General features: G+C 33.5%; 1 protein-coding gene across 4 annotated transcripts in view; it reads right to left on the minus strand.

The window, feature by feature from the left end:
• HEATR5A (HEAT repeat containing 5A) overlaps positions 1–17,910 on the minus strand; it is a 90,985-nt gene that overhangs the window by 21,896 nt on the left and 51,179 nt on the right. For 3 of the 4 annotated variants that reach the window (XM_019754541.2, XM_019754542.2, XM_019754544.2), the window contains exons 18-27: positions 17,627–17,817; positions 16,951–17,110; positions 14,172–14,361; positions 12,897–13,066; positions 10,419–10,445; positions 8,116–8,254; positions 5,448–5,627; positions 3,435–3,674; positions 1,600–1,781; positions 242–310 (exon numbers count right to left, since the gene is read on the minus strand). In XM_019754541.2, the coding sequence (XP_019610100.2) occupies positions 242–310; positions 1,600–1,781; positions 3,435–3,674; positions 5,448–5,627; positions 8,116–8,254; positions 10,419–10,445; positions 12,897–13,066; positions 14,172–14,361; positions 16,951–17,110; positions 17,627–17,817 (1,548 nt within the window). The remainder of the gene's footprint in view (positions 1–241; positions 311–1,599; positions 1,782–3,434; positions 3,675–5,447; positions 5,628–8,115; positions 8,255–10,418; positions 10,446–12,896; positions 13,067–14,171; positions 14,362–16,950; positions 17,111–17,626; positions 17,818–17,910) is intronic. The other variant, XM_019754543.2, reaches the window with a different exon arrangement.

Genomic DNA, 17,910 nt, shown 5'->3' on the forward strand with positions numbered 1-17,910 from the left:
ACCCATTTATCTGTTACTGGTTAAAAAAATGATGACGTATATATATATATATATACTGGATTACTATGCAGGTATACGAAAGGAAGAGGAAGTTCTCTAAACTTAAAAAGCAAAGGGAAAGGAGCAGCTGAGATTAATGGTTAGACAACGATAACATATAACCTGGCTATCAATACTAACTGGAGAATTGCTTCCGAAAGGAGGGTTTTACTTCTTCGACTTTATCTTTGTAGGCATTTACCTGACAAGCTTTGGCAGTGACGTCAGGTGGTGTCTCCGAAGTGAAGGCTGGTCTAAGTGCTGCTCCTACCTGGCAAGAAATGATGTGATCGTTATATATGAAAATCAATAAGCAAGATAGCACCAGCTCTCTTTGTAATGTTATTCTAAAATTACTTATTTATAATTGGTGTTACAGACACTTGCTGTTTTTGCCAGCCCTGCATATTGTCCCATTTCTAATAACAGGATCCCAATTTTCCTTTGGGAAACCTTCTCTTTCCCCAAGTCTTAGCCCATGTTATTGCTATAGAGCTGACAGCACTGCCAGGCTCCAGAGACCCATGCTAGGATAATGAAAGCTCTCCTTAAGACTGTCGCTGGGGGTACCAGGAAAGAAGCACGGTCTCATTATAAGATTCTGGGTGCTAAGAGAGCCATCTTGATACCATTTGGGGAGAGCAAACTTGAGAATAAAGCCAGTAGAAAATTAAGCAGAGGCAACTAAGATTCCTGAAAATAATTTTCCTTTTTTGCTGAGTTGTAGTTTATTTCTGTCATTTGCAATTTTAAGAGGGCTAAAAATGTAACAGAGCTCCCCTTCATTAAGTTGAATTATAATCTTTTATCCTAATATAATAGTTCTATGTAACTCTACTCTGTCCCTAAGCAGACACTGGCATCAGCTGCTGGGAAGACATGGTGGAGACTGCTAACTGGTAAACTGCTCTGGTCTCTCTAACTGCTAGCCATCAGAGGCTGCCTCTGAATCACGGGAGATATCCTGTGACGAATGCTGCTGGAGGATTACATGTGATTTGTGTGATGTAACATGGGACGATTTTTATCTTCCTTGTTCTCCCTAGACTGCTCAGTGCACCAGGCAAACATCAGTTAGAAAGACTATAGAACCAATAACAGAAATCTGAACTCTTTTCTAAGTCCAAAAAACAAACAAAAAAAACAAATGAAGGTGGTTACATCTATTCTAGGAATAATGACTTGAAAATAAAACATGCATTCAGCAGCCTAAATGGAATGTTTAGTAATGATTTAGTGTTATTTTTTTTCTTGATTTAGTGTTATCTGAAGCTTATTCAGATATTTGTAAAGAATTTCATTACCAGAGTTCTTTATTTCCCCAAATTACCATTAAGGTTTTAATTATAAAAGTTAACCTTATAAAAGACATGTGTTATGTACCATTTTGCTTTTACTTGAAGATTTCTTGAAACATATGCATTGTCTATATATTGACTATAATGATTACATATTAGAGATATATACTCATTTATGTATTAAGAGGTGCTATGCCAACTAGTTTCATAGACTGTTTACCCAGGTGTTTAATAATAAAATTCTCTCATAGAAAGTGCTTACATTGGCTTGATACTGTTCCAAAATCACATGACCTGGAAACTCTGGTTCTGGAATAGTTGCAAATCGCCGAATAACAACTAACAAAGTTTCAAGGCCAGAAAGACGGAGCTGGTCACTATGATCTGTGGCAGCCATAAAAGCCATGCGAATTAAGTCGGCAAGATGCAGCACCAAAAAGTCATCTACAAGATTAAAAAAATGTTATTAAGAAAAAGAATATGCTGGAACTAAGATTTATGTTAAGTTTTTAATTTAACTTCATAACCTAGACTTTCACTTCAGTACCTCTGATTTGATTTACTCTTTGTTAAATACAGACTTTAAAGCTGGATTTACTGCTCCACTGTAAATACTCACATAAAAAAAACTATCCCAAAGCGGGTAATTATACAGCTATTCAAAAACCAAAGGCAGAAAGCATCCTTTGAAAGAGTGCTAATAGTACCTTCAATAAAACTTTTGTTCAGACTTTCTGATAAAAGTACATTGGAAGGTACTTAGGAGACTGGATTCTGATGAATTAGGCAATAATTTAATTATTCCTTTTATGTCAAATTGAAGCTAAAGACTTAATGTTCCTTTAAAAAAATAGTTTATGTAGTGTTTTATATGGACTAGACTATCTTATTTTTGCATGTCTGGCACACATACAAATAATGGGAGTATAAAAAATTCCTTGATATAAATTCATTCCTACAACTCATTTTTTTCGTATAATAATTCTACCATGGAAAGAAATAAGACAATCATTTAACAATGTTCCAACAATAAAATGTTTAGGGGTACTACTAACTTTTTACCTAAAGTAAATTTGAGACTAATTCAAAGAAGAATAGCTATAGGTCACACTGAAGAAACCAACTCATCTTTAGTAAGTGCCATTTACAATTTTAATTGGTAACAGGAAATAAGTAACATGTATGATATATTAATATTATATCTATCACTGTCCATCTAGCACAGTGCTCTCATCACAAATCAGAGACTCAAATGTTGCTTGAAAAATTATTAAAACAAAGATACCTAACTAATATTCTCGGATTGGCAATAGCAACATTTTGCCTTATAATTCTTTCATCTGGTAGAGAATTATTATTATTTTTAAAAACTTTTATTTATTTAAGTGTGTTTTTCCAGGACCCATGAGCTCCAAGTCAAGTAGTTGTTTCAGTCTAGTTGTGGAGGGCGCAGCTCCTCAGTGGCTCATGTGGGGATCGAACCGGTAACCTTGTTAAGAGCACCACGCTCTTACCAACTGAGCTAACCGGCCGCCTCAAGATTTTTAATGCATTTAGATATGTACATTGCATCTTTGAACATATGTGCTGATGTGAATTTAAAAAGTTAGACATCAAACCATAACACACACACACACATTTTCAGGTAACAATAAAAAAATTGAAGAATATAAGGTCAAAATGGTCTTATAACCATGTTTACTTTACATTGAGATAGGCTCAAATGCTTTCTGAGTCATAGCTGTGAAAAAATAACCCATCAGCAAAACTGCTGTAAGTTATAACTCAGAAAATAAATTTTGGGAAGTAGTTAAGGCACATACTACTTTCCAAGAATATAATTATTCCCTATAAACTTCACTCATTGGGTATGTCCATTAAAGAAAAGTGAATGCCAATTTAAGAAGCTTAGTCATTAAAAATGTATTTAAACATTAAAAATATACCACACTTACAGTTTATATAAATGTTCAAGTTTCGTAACTGATTCGGAAGAATAAAAACTATCTTTTAGTTTTACTTTTTAAGTTAATATTAACATAAGCAGACAGCAATTCTAAGTATATCACTTGGTCTTTTCATTATTATGCCACTTACTTCTCGAATCCTTTTTCTTCATTTCTTGTGCTAAAGCAATGTCAAAATGTGCACTGTGTGCATTCTCACACTGGTTAATTATCCTACAGACACATTCAGCAGCAAAGACTCTAGTAGGCCATCGGGGGTTGGTAAAAGGATGGGATCTATCATCATTTCTGGTGGTCAGAACTGAGGCATCATCCCCTTTATCTCCTTCCTCTTCTTGCATTGTATCCACACAAGTTACGGTTGTAAAATCTTTTATCAAGGGAGAATACATGTAATTACAATCAATTGGAAGATACATATTTATTAAAAAAACACAAATTACTTCAAATTCAGACCAGAATTACTGTTGATCAAGCATGCATCCTTTAACAATGTAAAACAATCATGCCTATTAAATACAGAGAATAGTGGTATTTAAAGAAATGCTGTAAGAACTGTTCTGGGTCAAAATACATAGTTGTTCAATTATATTCAAAATGAAAAAACTGAACCTGATACTAGATACTGGGACAATTATCAATCCCCTGTATGTAGAAAGATATATTAAGGAAGATCCAAATTCTTGGATAGTGGATTGTACTGGGGATGCTGAACCCACTGAAAATGTCTGAAAATATTTTTCTTAGGATAGAACCATTGCTATCATTATGGTCTCACTGTCCTGATGACCAGAGTCACTGAGTGGTGAATTATTTGCTGTTTATATTAACTATTAACTTATTAACTCTACTTAAAATGGAAATAATGCTGTAAAACAAAACTAGCTTTTCTTAAATTATCTTGTGTGTCAACATTCTTTGAATGTGTTGTGATAGCAAAGACATCACAAATGAAGCTATGGTAAAGTCGTGTCTTATGACTGAGAAGTCAACAGAAACTGAAATGTATGTTCTCCTAGCAAGAAGTATAGGTCCAAACTACAAAGGATAAAGAATAAATGGTGAAATAAAATTGAGCTAATATGCTCAGGGAGTATGAATTTAAATTAGAAAAGGACAAGTATTCCAGAAAAGTGTAATCAACCTGTCTGTCTGTGCACATACACAAGTAAAAAAAGACAGAACAGAGCATTAAAGAAGGAAAATGTGGAGCATAATGGTTGAAGAGCAGGTGTAAATCACTGGAAGAGAAGACCATCAAAAATCAAGGTAGACCAAAAAAAAGAAAAAAAAAAGAAAAAAAAATGGTAGACAGCAGAGAATTTAAAAAAACAACAAACTCAGAATTTTATGGTACCTTTCTCCCTGTCACATAATTCAGAGATCAGAACTACATTAACTTGTAAGACTCGAGTAACTGAATTGAGAGTTATTGAAATATAGTAGGAAGTTGTGTTGTAAAGTCTGCAAGCTCAGGCCTGAATCCATCTGTGTCTCTTTGGGGGATTACTTAACCTTTCCAAGTCTTGTTTTCTCTTGTGTAAAATGGAATAATACTGCCTACTCATAGGCTGGTTAAAGGAGTAATCAGATAAAATACGTGCAGGGCCTAGAAAAGAATTGGTTTCTGTCTTCTTTCTTCCTCTTGTTTATTTTCTTTCTTACTCCAAGGATATAAATTTTAAAGATTTTAATACACTTTCTCATTAACAATGATCTTATACTAGCAAAGACTATTTGAAGTTAACATTATTAAACATGGAGAAACTGGCTTGCTCAAAATGTCATAACCTTTGGTGAGTTTTCTATTGGGCAACTTGAGGCAATCTCTCAAATATTTATTACATGTAAAACAAATGATAGGGCTACTATAAGTTAGTTCATCCTTTTTATCGTGTAAATAATGACTCTACTTTTTAGTTTGTTGTACATTGGAAAGTCAACATAAGACAACCAAAAGAAAAACAAAAGGCAGGCTTAAGTGTTAGACTTAAACACTAGCACTAGACTCTTCATTTGAAGTAATAAACAATTTATAATCCAAATAGTCACACAAGATTGATGAACTGTCCCTGACAAACAATTTTATCTAACATTTTTACTTTCAATTTTATTATTTCAACTGGCAATCACCAGTACTTACCAGCTGATGCAGCAAGTACATCTTTACAAAGCTTTAACCAAAAGGAAAGTTTATCTACTGCCATCGATGTCAGCATATGATTTAAAGTCTCTTTGATATCATGGCACAATCTCTGATCTGTCTCTTTGTCCAGTAAGGTCAGTAATGCCCCTTCAAGGCCCACTTCTCTGATGTTAGCATCTGACAAGAAGAAAATCGATGATCTAAGTAACACAGAAAAAAAAACTGCCATATGAGAAGCACACATATTCAGTAGTTACGAAAATATTATGTTCCAATATATTTTAAAGAACTAATCTAAATACTGTATCTTAACCTACTGAGGTGTATTTTAGTTCACCGTTTGCTATTATTCATGATACTGTACAGTCATATTTTATGCAATGTCATTGAAAGATGTCTTTATTGAGAGTTATTAATCTATTTTCCTTAAAGTAGGTAAACATTTTAACCCAATTAACATTCAATACTTAAAATTTTATACAATGTTTCTTGGAACAATTATTTTATCTCTAAAATTTAATTTCCAATAAATAATCATAATTAAGCTTTCCTTAATTCAGTAAGGAAAAGGCTTTAAATTTATTAACATGAGAGTAAAACTCAGACAGAAAATAACTATTGCATGGATAAGTCTTTAAGGACTACATCTAAGCTATTGTGGAACCACAGAACTCTATCGAATTAATATAAATTACTACACAATATTCTCATTGCAAAGTCATAAAGCATCTCAAGGAAAATTGTAAGCCTTGATCGAGAATCTATTTCCTCTAATTCTGGAAATGCTAAAAGAACAAAATTTTCTTTTTCATCTAGCATGCATGAAAGCATTTATTTTCTAAAGATTATGCTACTATTAGACTATTTTAAAAGAGGAATTATCTTTAAAAGATCAGAAAGGAGGTGGCAGGAACGTTTCCAATTAGGGGTCTAAAAAGACAGAACAACCAACGCAATATGTGAGTCCTGACTGGATCCTACATTTGGGTGAGGATGAGGGGGTAGGAAGGAGTCATAAAGGACATTTTTTTTTTTAACTTTTATTTATTTAAGTGTTTTTCCAGGATCCATTAGCTCCAAGTCAAGTAGTTGTCTCAATCTAGTTGTGGAGGGCACAGCTCACAGTGGCCCATGTGGGAAGCAAACCAGCAACCTTATTGTCAAGAGCACTGCGCTCTAACCAACTGAGCTAACCGGCCACCCCAACGACATTTTTTTGATAATTGGAGAAATTTGTGTGAGGACTGCACATTCTACGTTGTTACTAAATCACTGTTAATTTTATTATGTGTAGAAATGATGTGTGGACATGCAGGAGAATGTCCTTGGAAAACGCAAACTGAAGTATTTTAGGGGTGAACTGCCATGATGCCTGCAGCCTGCTTTGAGATGGTTTCGCAAAAGGTTTGTGTGTGTGTATATATAGTATATGGGAAGAGAGAGATATAAAATGAGTGTCAAACATACTAAGAAGGTAAATCTGTGTGTTCAATGTGCATTTCTTTCAACTATTCCATGGGTTTGAAAAATTACGAAATTTATAAAAGGAATTATTATATGAGTTATTTACTATAACTTTACTCACACAGATAATTCAATAAATGTAGGAACACGTACCAGCATATTTACACAATCAAAGCCTAGAGCAACAGATACAGATAATTTCAGTGGTGAATATAAACCTAAGGTCACTTTGGGGAGAGTATTTCACATGGTTAGAAGGTTCAAATTTCTCTGGTTAAGGTAAGTGATCATAGAATAGTTTTCAAATGAGTTCTGCAACCTGTCTGATGACTATTAGTGTATCAGTTCAGCAGTGCCGATTAACTCAAGCCAGAGCAAAAATTTTAACATAATAACAAAATTGTAATTTAAAAGGCTCAGCACGACAGTCAAACACATTATGGATCTGAGAGCGTTAGATATAGGAAAGCTTTGTGAAGTCAGAGACCTAAAAGAGTGACAGCACTTTGGAAACTATATACATAAAAATGTAAGATATTATCATTACTGTTTTTGTAGGCTGTTTGAATTTACATGCATGGTTGTGTTACTCACATAATTTTAAAATGAAGGGATATATATTTAAAACAAATCTTACTGGCTAAGAAATCCTTTATTTAGTTCAGTTCTAAAATATAGAAGAAGGTACGTAAAAACCCTTTAATGTGAAGTAGACTCATCTATGGTGAATTCTATTAAATGAGGTTTTGGGGGAAGAAAGGCACATATGATAAATTACTTAAGGGCTAAATCCAATTTCAATTAACTATTGTGAAAAAACTTGCTCTAAACACAATGGCTCTCAAACTTCAGTATACATTAACAGGGATTGTGAAAACACAGATAACAAGATTGCTCGGCTTTATTCCTGGATTTTTGGTTTAGCAGATTTGGAATGGGACCCAACAGCCGGTATTTCTGACCGGTCCCTAGGTGAGGTGCATGTTACCAGTGTGGGGGCCCACGTTTGAGAACCACTGCTCTAAACCAGTACCATCACTGGCTGGAATGATGGTAATTGCGAGCAATCATCTGTTGTAGCAGGTTTAAGACATATTATATATTAACTTTTAAGTTTTGTTTTAAAAATTCCTATTTATACAGAAGATCGAAGATTAATACAATCATTTGAGCTCAAGATAATGTTGATAAAAAGAATTACCTGGAGTCAACTCTTCTCTGCTGTCCTTAGCAAGCATAACAGCATGTTCTGAAACTTCAGCTGCCTCCCTCTGCACAAGCTGACGTAAACAAGCCAGTACTGCTCTTCTCAGTAACAAATAGGGACTACAAAGATTCACCTGAAAGATACCATTTGGGGACTTGAAAGAGCTGAAATTCTTGGTGGACTCAGCAAGTCTAATAACCACTGAACCCCATTATTGGGCTGTATGCAATTTATTAAATACAAAAAATTCAAATTATTCTAGTACATAGGTTTTATTATATAACTTAGAAATAGCTTAAGGAGTAATACATGTACTTAATTATGCAATATTCATGAACAAATCCAAGCAAAAGCCTCTGGACAGTGTTAGAAGACACAGAATTTATGTGAGCTAAAATATTTTGAGACATAAAGGAGATAAAATTGAGAAAGAATTTATTTGCAGTTTATACATTTGTGCTCATGCAACTATATTATAATGTTTTATTATTCTCTAAGCAGAAATTTTTACAAATCAATATAAGCAACATAGCATACTGGTTAAAATGGAGGCTCTGGTGTCAAACTGTCTCAATTTGAGTTCTAGATTCACCACTTACCAGCTGTGTGACCTTGGGCAAGTTATTTAACCTATCTGTGTCTTAGGCTCCTCATTTGTAAAATGGAGGTAACACCTACCCCCATCTCAGAAGGCTGTTGTGAAATTAACACCAAGAAACAGGCAAAAGTACTCATACTTATTAGCATAATACCGGATAAACAGTAAATGCTCAATAAAGGTTAGTTATTAAAAATGCAAGTCTCTATCAACAGTATTTTATTCAGATGCCATACAGGGTAAGTAAATGCATTTTCAAATAAAGGCAGAGTTTTACTCAGAAAACATATTCACCAAAAGTATTCTTTAGAGACAAACATTATAGGTAGCAAAATGTACCTATATCTAATTATATATGGGCATACATATATGTACATATCTTAGAGATACAGAATATTTCTGCTCAGAATGACACTCCAAATATTCTTTTTACTTAGATGCATTTAAACAATGTAAATTTCAATAGGTTGTGTAAATGATATGGTAAATGGTATGACTAGTGATGTATCTTAAATGAGCAATTAAAACTAGTCAAAGGTTTCTGGATACAAATTCTTATTCAGTGATTTCATTAAGTAGAATAAAATCTAGAGTTTTTGAAATTTATTTGGTTCTAACTATGAAAGTAAAGACCAGTTTGGTGTGGTCTTATGATAGTGATTTTTCCAAGCAAAATTTGAGAATTAATGCATAATTCTTATAGTGATCTTTAGATTGTGTATGTAGGAAAAACAGGACTGAAGTAGGTGAGATTGTTGAAAAGAACAGAGGTTAAATTCTGAGAAAAAGAGTAGGTGGTGGCAGCTGGCTTTTCATATATAAGACAAAACACATGCAAAGAGAGTTAATTCCTAAATTTTGTCAAAAGCCCAGACAGAAATAATTTGTAAATATATCATCTGTGAAACATATAATAGGTTCTATTATATCCTCAAGCCATATCATGAACTCAAAAGTCGAAAGAGAGGAATGCCATTAGCAAAGTCTCAAGGTAATGTCATTCCAGTAATTTTTAAGAACTCTGTTGCTAGAAACTAATACAGAGGATTAACAGAGAAGTTAAAATGTAAAAACACTGAGTTTTCTCATGCTCAAGATTATGGCTGTATTTAACGACCACAAAAAAGCACTCTACAAGATGACTGAAAGAAAAGTTAATGAATCTACTAGTTATTTTAACTAGAGTGTTACAAGCATATAATACAAGGCAGGTGCAGCATTATTCAGGCTGGCCAAACAATCTTTTAGAAAAGGCATGCTTAAAGTTTTCTTTGTTCGGTGGAAAAAGACTGAGGGCTGCCACACAAAGCAAAATGGGATGCTTAATATCACCATGTCATTTTCTAGCACTTATAATGGAAAGAGGAATAGAATGGGTTAAGGCCAACACACCAAGCAGGCAAAATACAGAAATTAAATCAAACTATAATTACAATTCCTTTCTAAAATGAGTATAGTAAATCAAAATGATGCAAAATTAAGTGCAAGGAGTGAATGCACCAGCTGGAGAATTTAGGGAGGATCTGCTTACACTGGTATTAAATAAACACCATGTAACATGCTGGACTTTGCAGTAATGGTTAGCTTAAACAGAGATGCAGAGGAAAACAAGAACATCTACAGCAACAACAACAAAAAGACACAAAGAAACAGCACTGCAAACCTCAAAAAAGTTAGGAATTGAGGGTCAGGGACCTACCAACACAGAATTATCCAACAAGATCTCCTGCACAAAAACAAATGACAGACTGGTCACGACAAAACCAAAAATATAAATACTAGTATGTCTTTGATAACAGTCAGCTAAGCAGTAAAATATAAATGTTGATAGAGCTATCATTAACATTGGCTTAGCTTTAGTTTTATCATAAAAACTTCATTTTCCAACTTAAAATGTGAGTTGAGCTGTAAGTTCTTGAAAAGAGTCAACTCAAGATGTAAAGATATAAAATATACAATTATTTAAAAATGTGCATTTGTGTAATTAAGTTTTCCTTAGGACTCTCTTCTCTTTTCAGTAACAAAACCAGATCAAGTAGACACAAGTGAGAGAGGAGTGATCTGGATTGCATTCACATGAACAGGTGTCCCAGCAAGGGACAAAGTTAAAGGTTTAGCTCATCACAAGTTAATTATAGATTTTTTTGCTCTTGGAAGCCAACTTTTAAAACTGAGAGTACTCAGAATTGCTAGTGTAGCTAAGGCCAAGTTCAGAATAGAAGTTAAATAGCATGCAGTTAGAAGAAAGCCTTTTCCAGTTAAGATTTTTTCGTAATGAAGGAATGTATTCTGAACAGAGAGTTTCAATTAATATGAAGACATTTCGTGGTAAATAATTAAGTTCTTTGTAGAAAAGAAAACCTGATCGTAAAGTTGTTAAATAGGAAAGCAAAAGCTTTCTTTACTACAGGGAATACTTTAAAATATAATAAACCCAATCTAATAACTTTAGAAAAGCTTTAATAACCAAAATATTAAGACACAAAATTAACACTACAGCAACAGCAATTTTTCAATATGATTTCTGTATAAGAAAAAAACACATTTTACAGCTTAAATATTATGAGTAACATGAATAAGATGTGTTAATTGTCGCTTCCAATGTTCCCAATTGCTCTGAATGTACTCAAAAGAAAAATCTGGTAATAGTCTCTGTTCTTTATACACATGTAACCTTTGTCTAGGAAAAGAAAAGAGTAATATTAGAGTTTGATCAGATCTAAATCACCATGACTTAGGAGTTAATCTTGTTCTTTATTTCTCAATAAACTTTACCTAATAAATAAATTCATGTGAAGTTAAAAAATAAATTTTAGAAGGCTATTAATGGAAATTTCCTACTACAAAAAAAAAAAAAAAAAAAAAAAAAGGCAGGATCACTATATTTAAGTGGAGAGTGAAAGTTAGCCAACTTGTAAAGGAGTAAATATTTTTCAATAATGCGTTTTGGTGATGGTTCCTCTAATATAAAGAGTATTATTCCCGGGGAAAAGTCGAGTAGTAAAGGTAAAATCCTTTTCCAGTAAGCGCTATTTCTCTAATACATGTTTAACCCAGACAGGAATCAGTTTCTATCAGATAAGTCAGTCACAGCCTCTTTTTAAGAGTCTTACATAATTATGACGATTAAAATCAATATGAAGGTAACATAATCTATGTTTAAGTTATGCGCTAAGAAAATAAAAACAACTACTACTTATTAAGTGGTTTTAAAGTGCCTTTACAGGAGGCATCTTGAGTAATCCTTGTGTTTCGTAGACAGGTAGCTGAGGCTGGAAGAGGTTATGGGACTTCCCTAAGACCACCTAACTAGGATATGGCAGAACTGAGATAAGAGCTATCCGTAACTACACAGTCAGAACAGAAGAACGAAATGAGGACTGAACGAGGAGTTCGGAAGCCTGGATTCTAGACTTAGAGCTAACACTTCCTAGTCAAATTATTTGACATTTTGGTCCTCAGTTTATCTTTTTATTGAGAAGACTGGTTTTTAATGATGTTTGAGGTTTTTGCAAGGTCTGAAATGCTATATATTTGGCCTCAAGCTTGAAAATGAAAGGTCTATCTAAATAAAGTAATAAAATTAAGTAATATTGGGAGTTTGCTATGAACATTGCAGGGGCACAAAATGTTAAAAAGCAATGTGACAGTTTTTGTTCCAAATGTACCAATTTTTAAGGCAAGTACAAATAGAAACTGGTGATGCTCAGGGTAAATCTTTAAACCACTGATAATTATGAACCACCTCTTGTATTCATTAGACACATTAGAACCAAGATATTGATGCATATGCTGCTAGAATATTAAGGAAAAATGTTAGGTGCCAATCTGGAATGGAAAGAATTTTGTATGTAAAGAAAGAAGAGGGAAAAGAAAAAAGATTACCACATAAAATTTTCCACACCCTATATAGCATTTATACAGTATCTGGAACATTTAAGCACCCAATATATATTTACTGATTAATAAATAAATATTTCAAATATTAAGTTCAACATTAACGGGAGAAAAATGAATCAATATGTGAGAGGTTTAAGATGTGATTATATAAAAATTGCCCAATTCCCAAAAAAGACTAGAACTTAGGAAAAATAGCTATTGTACAGTCTAGAGAATAATTAAAATAATCTGTTTCCAATGAAAGAAACCAAGGACTAATTTATAATTCTACACTCACACAGAGGCAGCTGACCAGGCTAGACAAGTTGACATGTCGTGGAGCAAACATATGAAGCTGCTGAAGGCAAGAGATGGCCTGAGCTTGAACAAGGCAGTCTGGGTTATCTTGCATCACTGCACAACCCAACAGACAGGAAGTCCTGAAGGTAGAAACTGAAGTACTGTTACCTAAAATGAAAGCAGAAAGCTTTTAATAATTGGCCTATAAAATCATTACTCTTTAAATATATATTACTGGGCTTAAAATGTCCACCCCCCCCAATTTTGTTTTATTTATTTCAACTTTTTTTATATTTATTTATTTAAAAACTTTTATTTATTTAAGTGTGTTTTTCCAGGACCCATCAGCTCCAAGTCAAGTAGTTGTTTCAATCTAGTTGTGGAGGGCGCAGCTCACAGTGGCTCATGTTGGGATCAAACCGGCAACCTTGTTGCCGAGAATACCACTCTAACCAACTGAACCAATCGGCTGCCCCTTTTACCCCAATTTTAAATTTAAGGATCTGTGAAGTAAATTTCCTATATGAAAGCAGGGATAATTCAGCTGAAAGATTTTTAGATGATAATTGGTTATTCTTAGTCTAAAAGGTTTATGGCAACAAATATCATTAGGCAAAGAAAAACCCAAGACTATCTGTAGGTTCTACCAAATTTTCATGAAAAGTAGAATTAGAAATTGCTAATAAACTTAGTCCTGCTTATATTAGCTGCGAGTTGCTTTCATATGTTAACATCACATAATTTGCATTGAGTTTTTGGACTTAGCCGTTTATTTCTTAAAAGAGATTACGAGTTCTTTAAATTATTCCACTTCATGTCTGTCATTTTAATTAAGGGAAGCAATTTTAGGACATATCTAATCTTTCTAAATACAGTATTCCTTGTCTTTTCAAGGGGAGAGAAATCAGATTGAATGGTACTTATTTAAGAAAATCTGCTGAGCACCTACTAGTATATGCCAATCAAAAAGGCTTTTCAACTTTTCCCTTATTTGACAGAGGAGAAAACCAAAGCCCAGAGATGTAAGAATTTTCCCAAGGTCACCCAATTAAGTAGTGGTGGAACTTAAGACTCATAGTTTCTGTTTCTATTATATCATCGTCCAGGATTCAAAGTTTTCCCAAGAGTACTCTCAACCTTCTGCCCATATATTTGAATAGAACATTCTGCTAAACTTCATTTCAGTGACAAGTATTGGGTCAGTAATAGAAATTGAATTCCTTTTTATGTGTACATATTTAATGTAAGACATCACAAAAACAGCTATGCATACCTTGTAGCTCTGGACCCAATGTAGTAATAAGGGCATTCAAACAACGACCAAGACTTTGGTGAACTTCAGCATGAGTAGGAGGCACATTTAACAACAACATCATAATAAGAGAAAGGGTAGGTTCCACATGCATATGATAGAGTGGGCCAGCAGAATCAATTATCAGAGATAGAGCATGTAATGCCCAGGTCTGTGAAGACAGGAAAAAAATTTTTTTAAATGGTATAAGCATTAGGAAATGTAAAACACAATGAGTTACTCTTTTCTTGAAGCAGGTGATAAAGTAATGGCAAAGTAAAGTATTTGTATACTATTACTAATTTTGAAAAAGAAAGGAACTTTAAGAGTTTAAGAAAATTTCTCTTTAAATATCTAGTAAAAAATATCTGAGAGACAGTCATTTAATTTAGAATGGTATATTTAAATATATCTCAACAATAAGAATTTCAAGATAATGTTTGGTTCTTTAGCTAACATCTTGAACCAAATCTAGTTTTTTGAAAATTGTTTATTTAATTGATATAGAGAATGAAAATTCAAGTTTTTAAATGATCAACAAAATCTTTACATGCAATAATAATATGGACAAATTTCTCAAATACAATGTTGGAGAAAGCCAGACATAAAAGAGTATGATTCCACTGATATAAAATATAAAAGCAGACAAAACTACCATATGCTATTGCAAATTAGGATAGTGGTTACTTTGGCAGGACAAGTAGTAACTAGAAGAGAACGTAACAGTGTATGGGGTACTGAAAATGTTCTGTTTATTGATCTAGGTGCTTGTTATATGGTATATTTAGTTTGTAGACTTTATTCAGAGATGAACACTTATGACAGGTGCACTTTTATAAATACATTTACAAATATATAAAAATAAACACATTTATAAAATAAGTATTTTATATATAAATATATATTTATATATTAAACATAAAAAATGCTTTTGAGCCAAATCTGGTCTACCACCTGTTTTTATTATATTTTTATTTTTTAAGGAGGGCACAGCTCACAGTAGCCCATGCGGGGTCGAACCGGCAACCTTGGTGTTATTAGCACCATGCTATAACCAACTGAGCTGACCGGTCCCCCCCCGCCCCCCCCGTTTTTATAAATAAACTTTTACTGAAACACAGTCATGCTCATTCGTTTACATATTATTTATGGCTGCTTTCCCGCTATGATGGCAGAATTGAGCAGTGACAGAGATTGTATGACATGTGGAACCTAAATAACTTACTACCTGACGCTTTACAGAGTAAGTTTGCCAACTCTGGTTTAAATGAAACAAGACTGGCCATACACTGATAACCACTGAAGTTGGATGATGGGTCTATAAGGATATAGTATATTCTCTACCTTTATTTATATTTGAACTTTCTATAGCAAGAAGTATACAAAAAATTCTCTCTTTAGGAAATCAACTAAGAAAGTTTTACCCTTGTTATCAATGGATGTATAAGAATCAATGCATGTTCATTTTAAATGCTATAAAAATGAACTGCTAAGTGAAAAACAGCAGCAATCAAGAAGAGTCAGATCTGATCACATTAGAAGCCATGGAAAGAAGCATTTAAATTAATCAACAAAAAAGTATTCAATGTAAAAGTATGTGCATTCAGAAGAGACTTCCTGAAGGAGAATATAATAAATAGAAGCAAAAAGTAGTGTACTAAAAGAAGAATGAAAGAATGGAATACTGCATAAATGAACTCAAATTGAGTATTAGGTGATATAGAGGAGACTATTACATAATACCGTAATTCAAAGAATGAAACCTAATTGTTGGTTAGGGAAGTTGAAGGTGTACAAGAGTGTGATTAAATTGGATCTTAGAGTACTACAAAATTTGGATTATCAGATACCAATAGTAAGGAAGAAGAGCAATAGGAAAAATATAAGTGCAGATATGAAAATGACACGGTATGGGAGGAAAGTAGGTAGATCACCTACAGGAGAATACCAGTACTTTGGGGTAATAACAGAGAAAGCTCCTGAGTCAGTTGATGGGACCTGAATGGGAAGTTGATTTAAGGAGCAATAAGCAGTTTCCTCAGCTTTTCAGTAGGGATGTGGCAAGATGAAAGTCTTTCAGGAAAACAAATTTGGCTTCACATCTAAGGAGAGTTGAAAAGAACCTAAAAATAAAGTGACTAGGTAATTATCATAATAATTAAGGATATACAAGGGAAACATTTAAGGGGAATAAAAGAGCAGGAAGAGTAACAATCATTCAAGATTTGATTAAAACATCAGGAGAATGATGATTTGACAGAAATGGGTAAGACATACCCAACAATACGATAAAGTGGTTAAGAACATGGGTTTATCCTATGACTTGTGTTAACCTGATTCCATGATTTATTAGCTTTTTAGCTATGAGCAAGTTACTTAGCTTCTATACACCTCAGTTTTCTTTCTGTAAAATGGGAATATACACATTAGATTATGGTGAGGATTAAATGTGTTAGTTTGTTTAGAAGGACATAATACAACGGCTGGTACCTATTAAGTGCTACAAAATAGTAGATGTTATTATTAAGATGGAAGGGAAATTCATTCTCAGAAGAGGTACTGAACTTAACTTTAGACACTCTGAATATGAAATAAAGATAGTAAGGTTTGAACTTTAAAAATCCATCATGGTTAAAAATGGCTTGATATTTATTCATTATGAGGAGGGAATAATTTACAAATTGCTAACGGTCAAGAAAAACGTAATTTGCATGATCGGCAAATCATGAACTTCAAGGAGGGTATCACATAGGGCACTTACCTGCACATCAGGAGAAGTGCTGTCCTGAGACAAAGCACAAAGGATTCCAACACAAGAATTCAAATGTTGAGAAGAACTGATTCCTCCTAAATACCTATGTAGGGATCCCAAAGCCAATGAGTGTCCTGTTCTGGTAACCACGTCCCTTGCTGATTTCAGTCTGTAATTATGGAAATAAAAATAAATAGTAATCACCAAAACAAAACTATTGCACGATACTGTCACTTAGGCAAAATTTTTGTATGAGTATTTACAAAATTTAGAAACATACTTATAGTTAACTGATAAAATAATTCTGAAATAACATGAAAGGTATTTTGAAAAGAAAAACATTAAAAAAAAAATCTTTACATTATTATTGATTACATAGGCAAAAACAACTTCCATTCTTTCAGAGATACTCAAATACACACTAATTTTACAGGGCAGGCATTTATGGCCAATTATGTCACTCATATAAATAGTGATGTTTCTCTTATTAAAGCCAAATAGTAATAGTTTTATGTTCCAAGACAGCAGGCTAGAAAGAGCTCTCCTTTATTTTAATGTATCCACATTTGTACATTTTTCTCTTTAGTTAACTCTCAGAATGAAGTTTCACTAGTTCCAACAAATCAACAAGCTATACCCAGTTTTGACACATAGCCCAAAAGCATTAAATGAGAAATTCACTTACTTGTCAAAGCTAACTTGAGCTAATGCAGCAGTAAAAGTTCCATCATCAACCACTTGAGTTAACCTAGCCCATGCCTCTGCAGCTGCACATCTCAAGAGGGGGCTGGGACTTTCTAAGGCGCCCATCACTAATGCTAGGACAGGTCTTCTGATTTCTTCTGGACCCAAATTTCTCTTGGAGCCAGCCACATACTAAAATATATAAAGAACAATCCAAACTTACAATTGTAGTTAATTTTCTTATTCAATTTGGAATATATATTCTGGTTAACCAAATATGTTCAT

Source organism: Rhinolophus sinicus, linkage group LG03 (assembly GCF_036562045.2).
Source record: "Rhinolophus sinicus isolate RSC01 linkage group LG03, ASM3656204v1, whole genome shotgun sequence".
Lineage (NCBI taxonomy): Eukaryota > Metazoa > Chordata > Mammalia > Chiroptera > Rhinolophidae > Rhinolophus > Rhinolophus sinicus.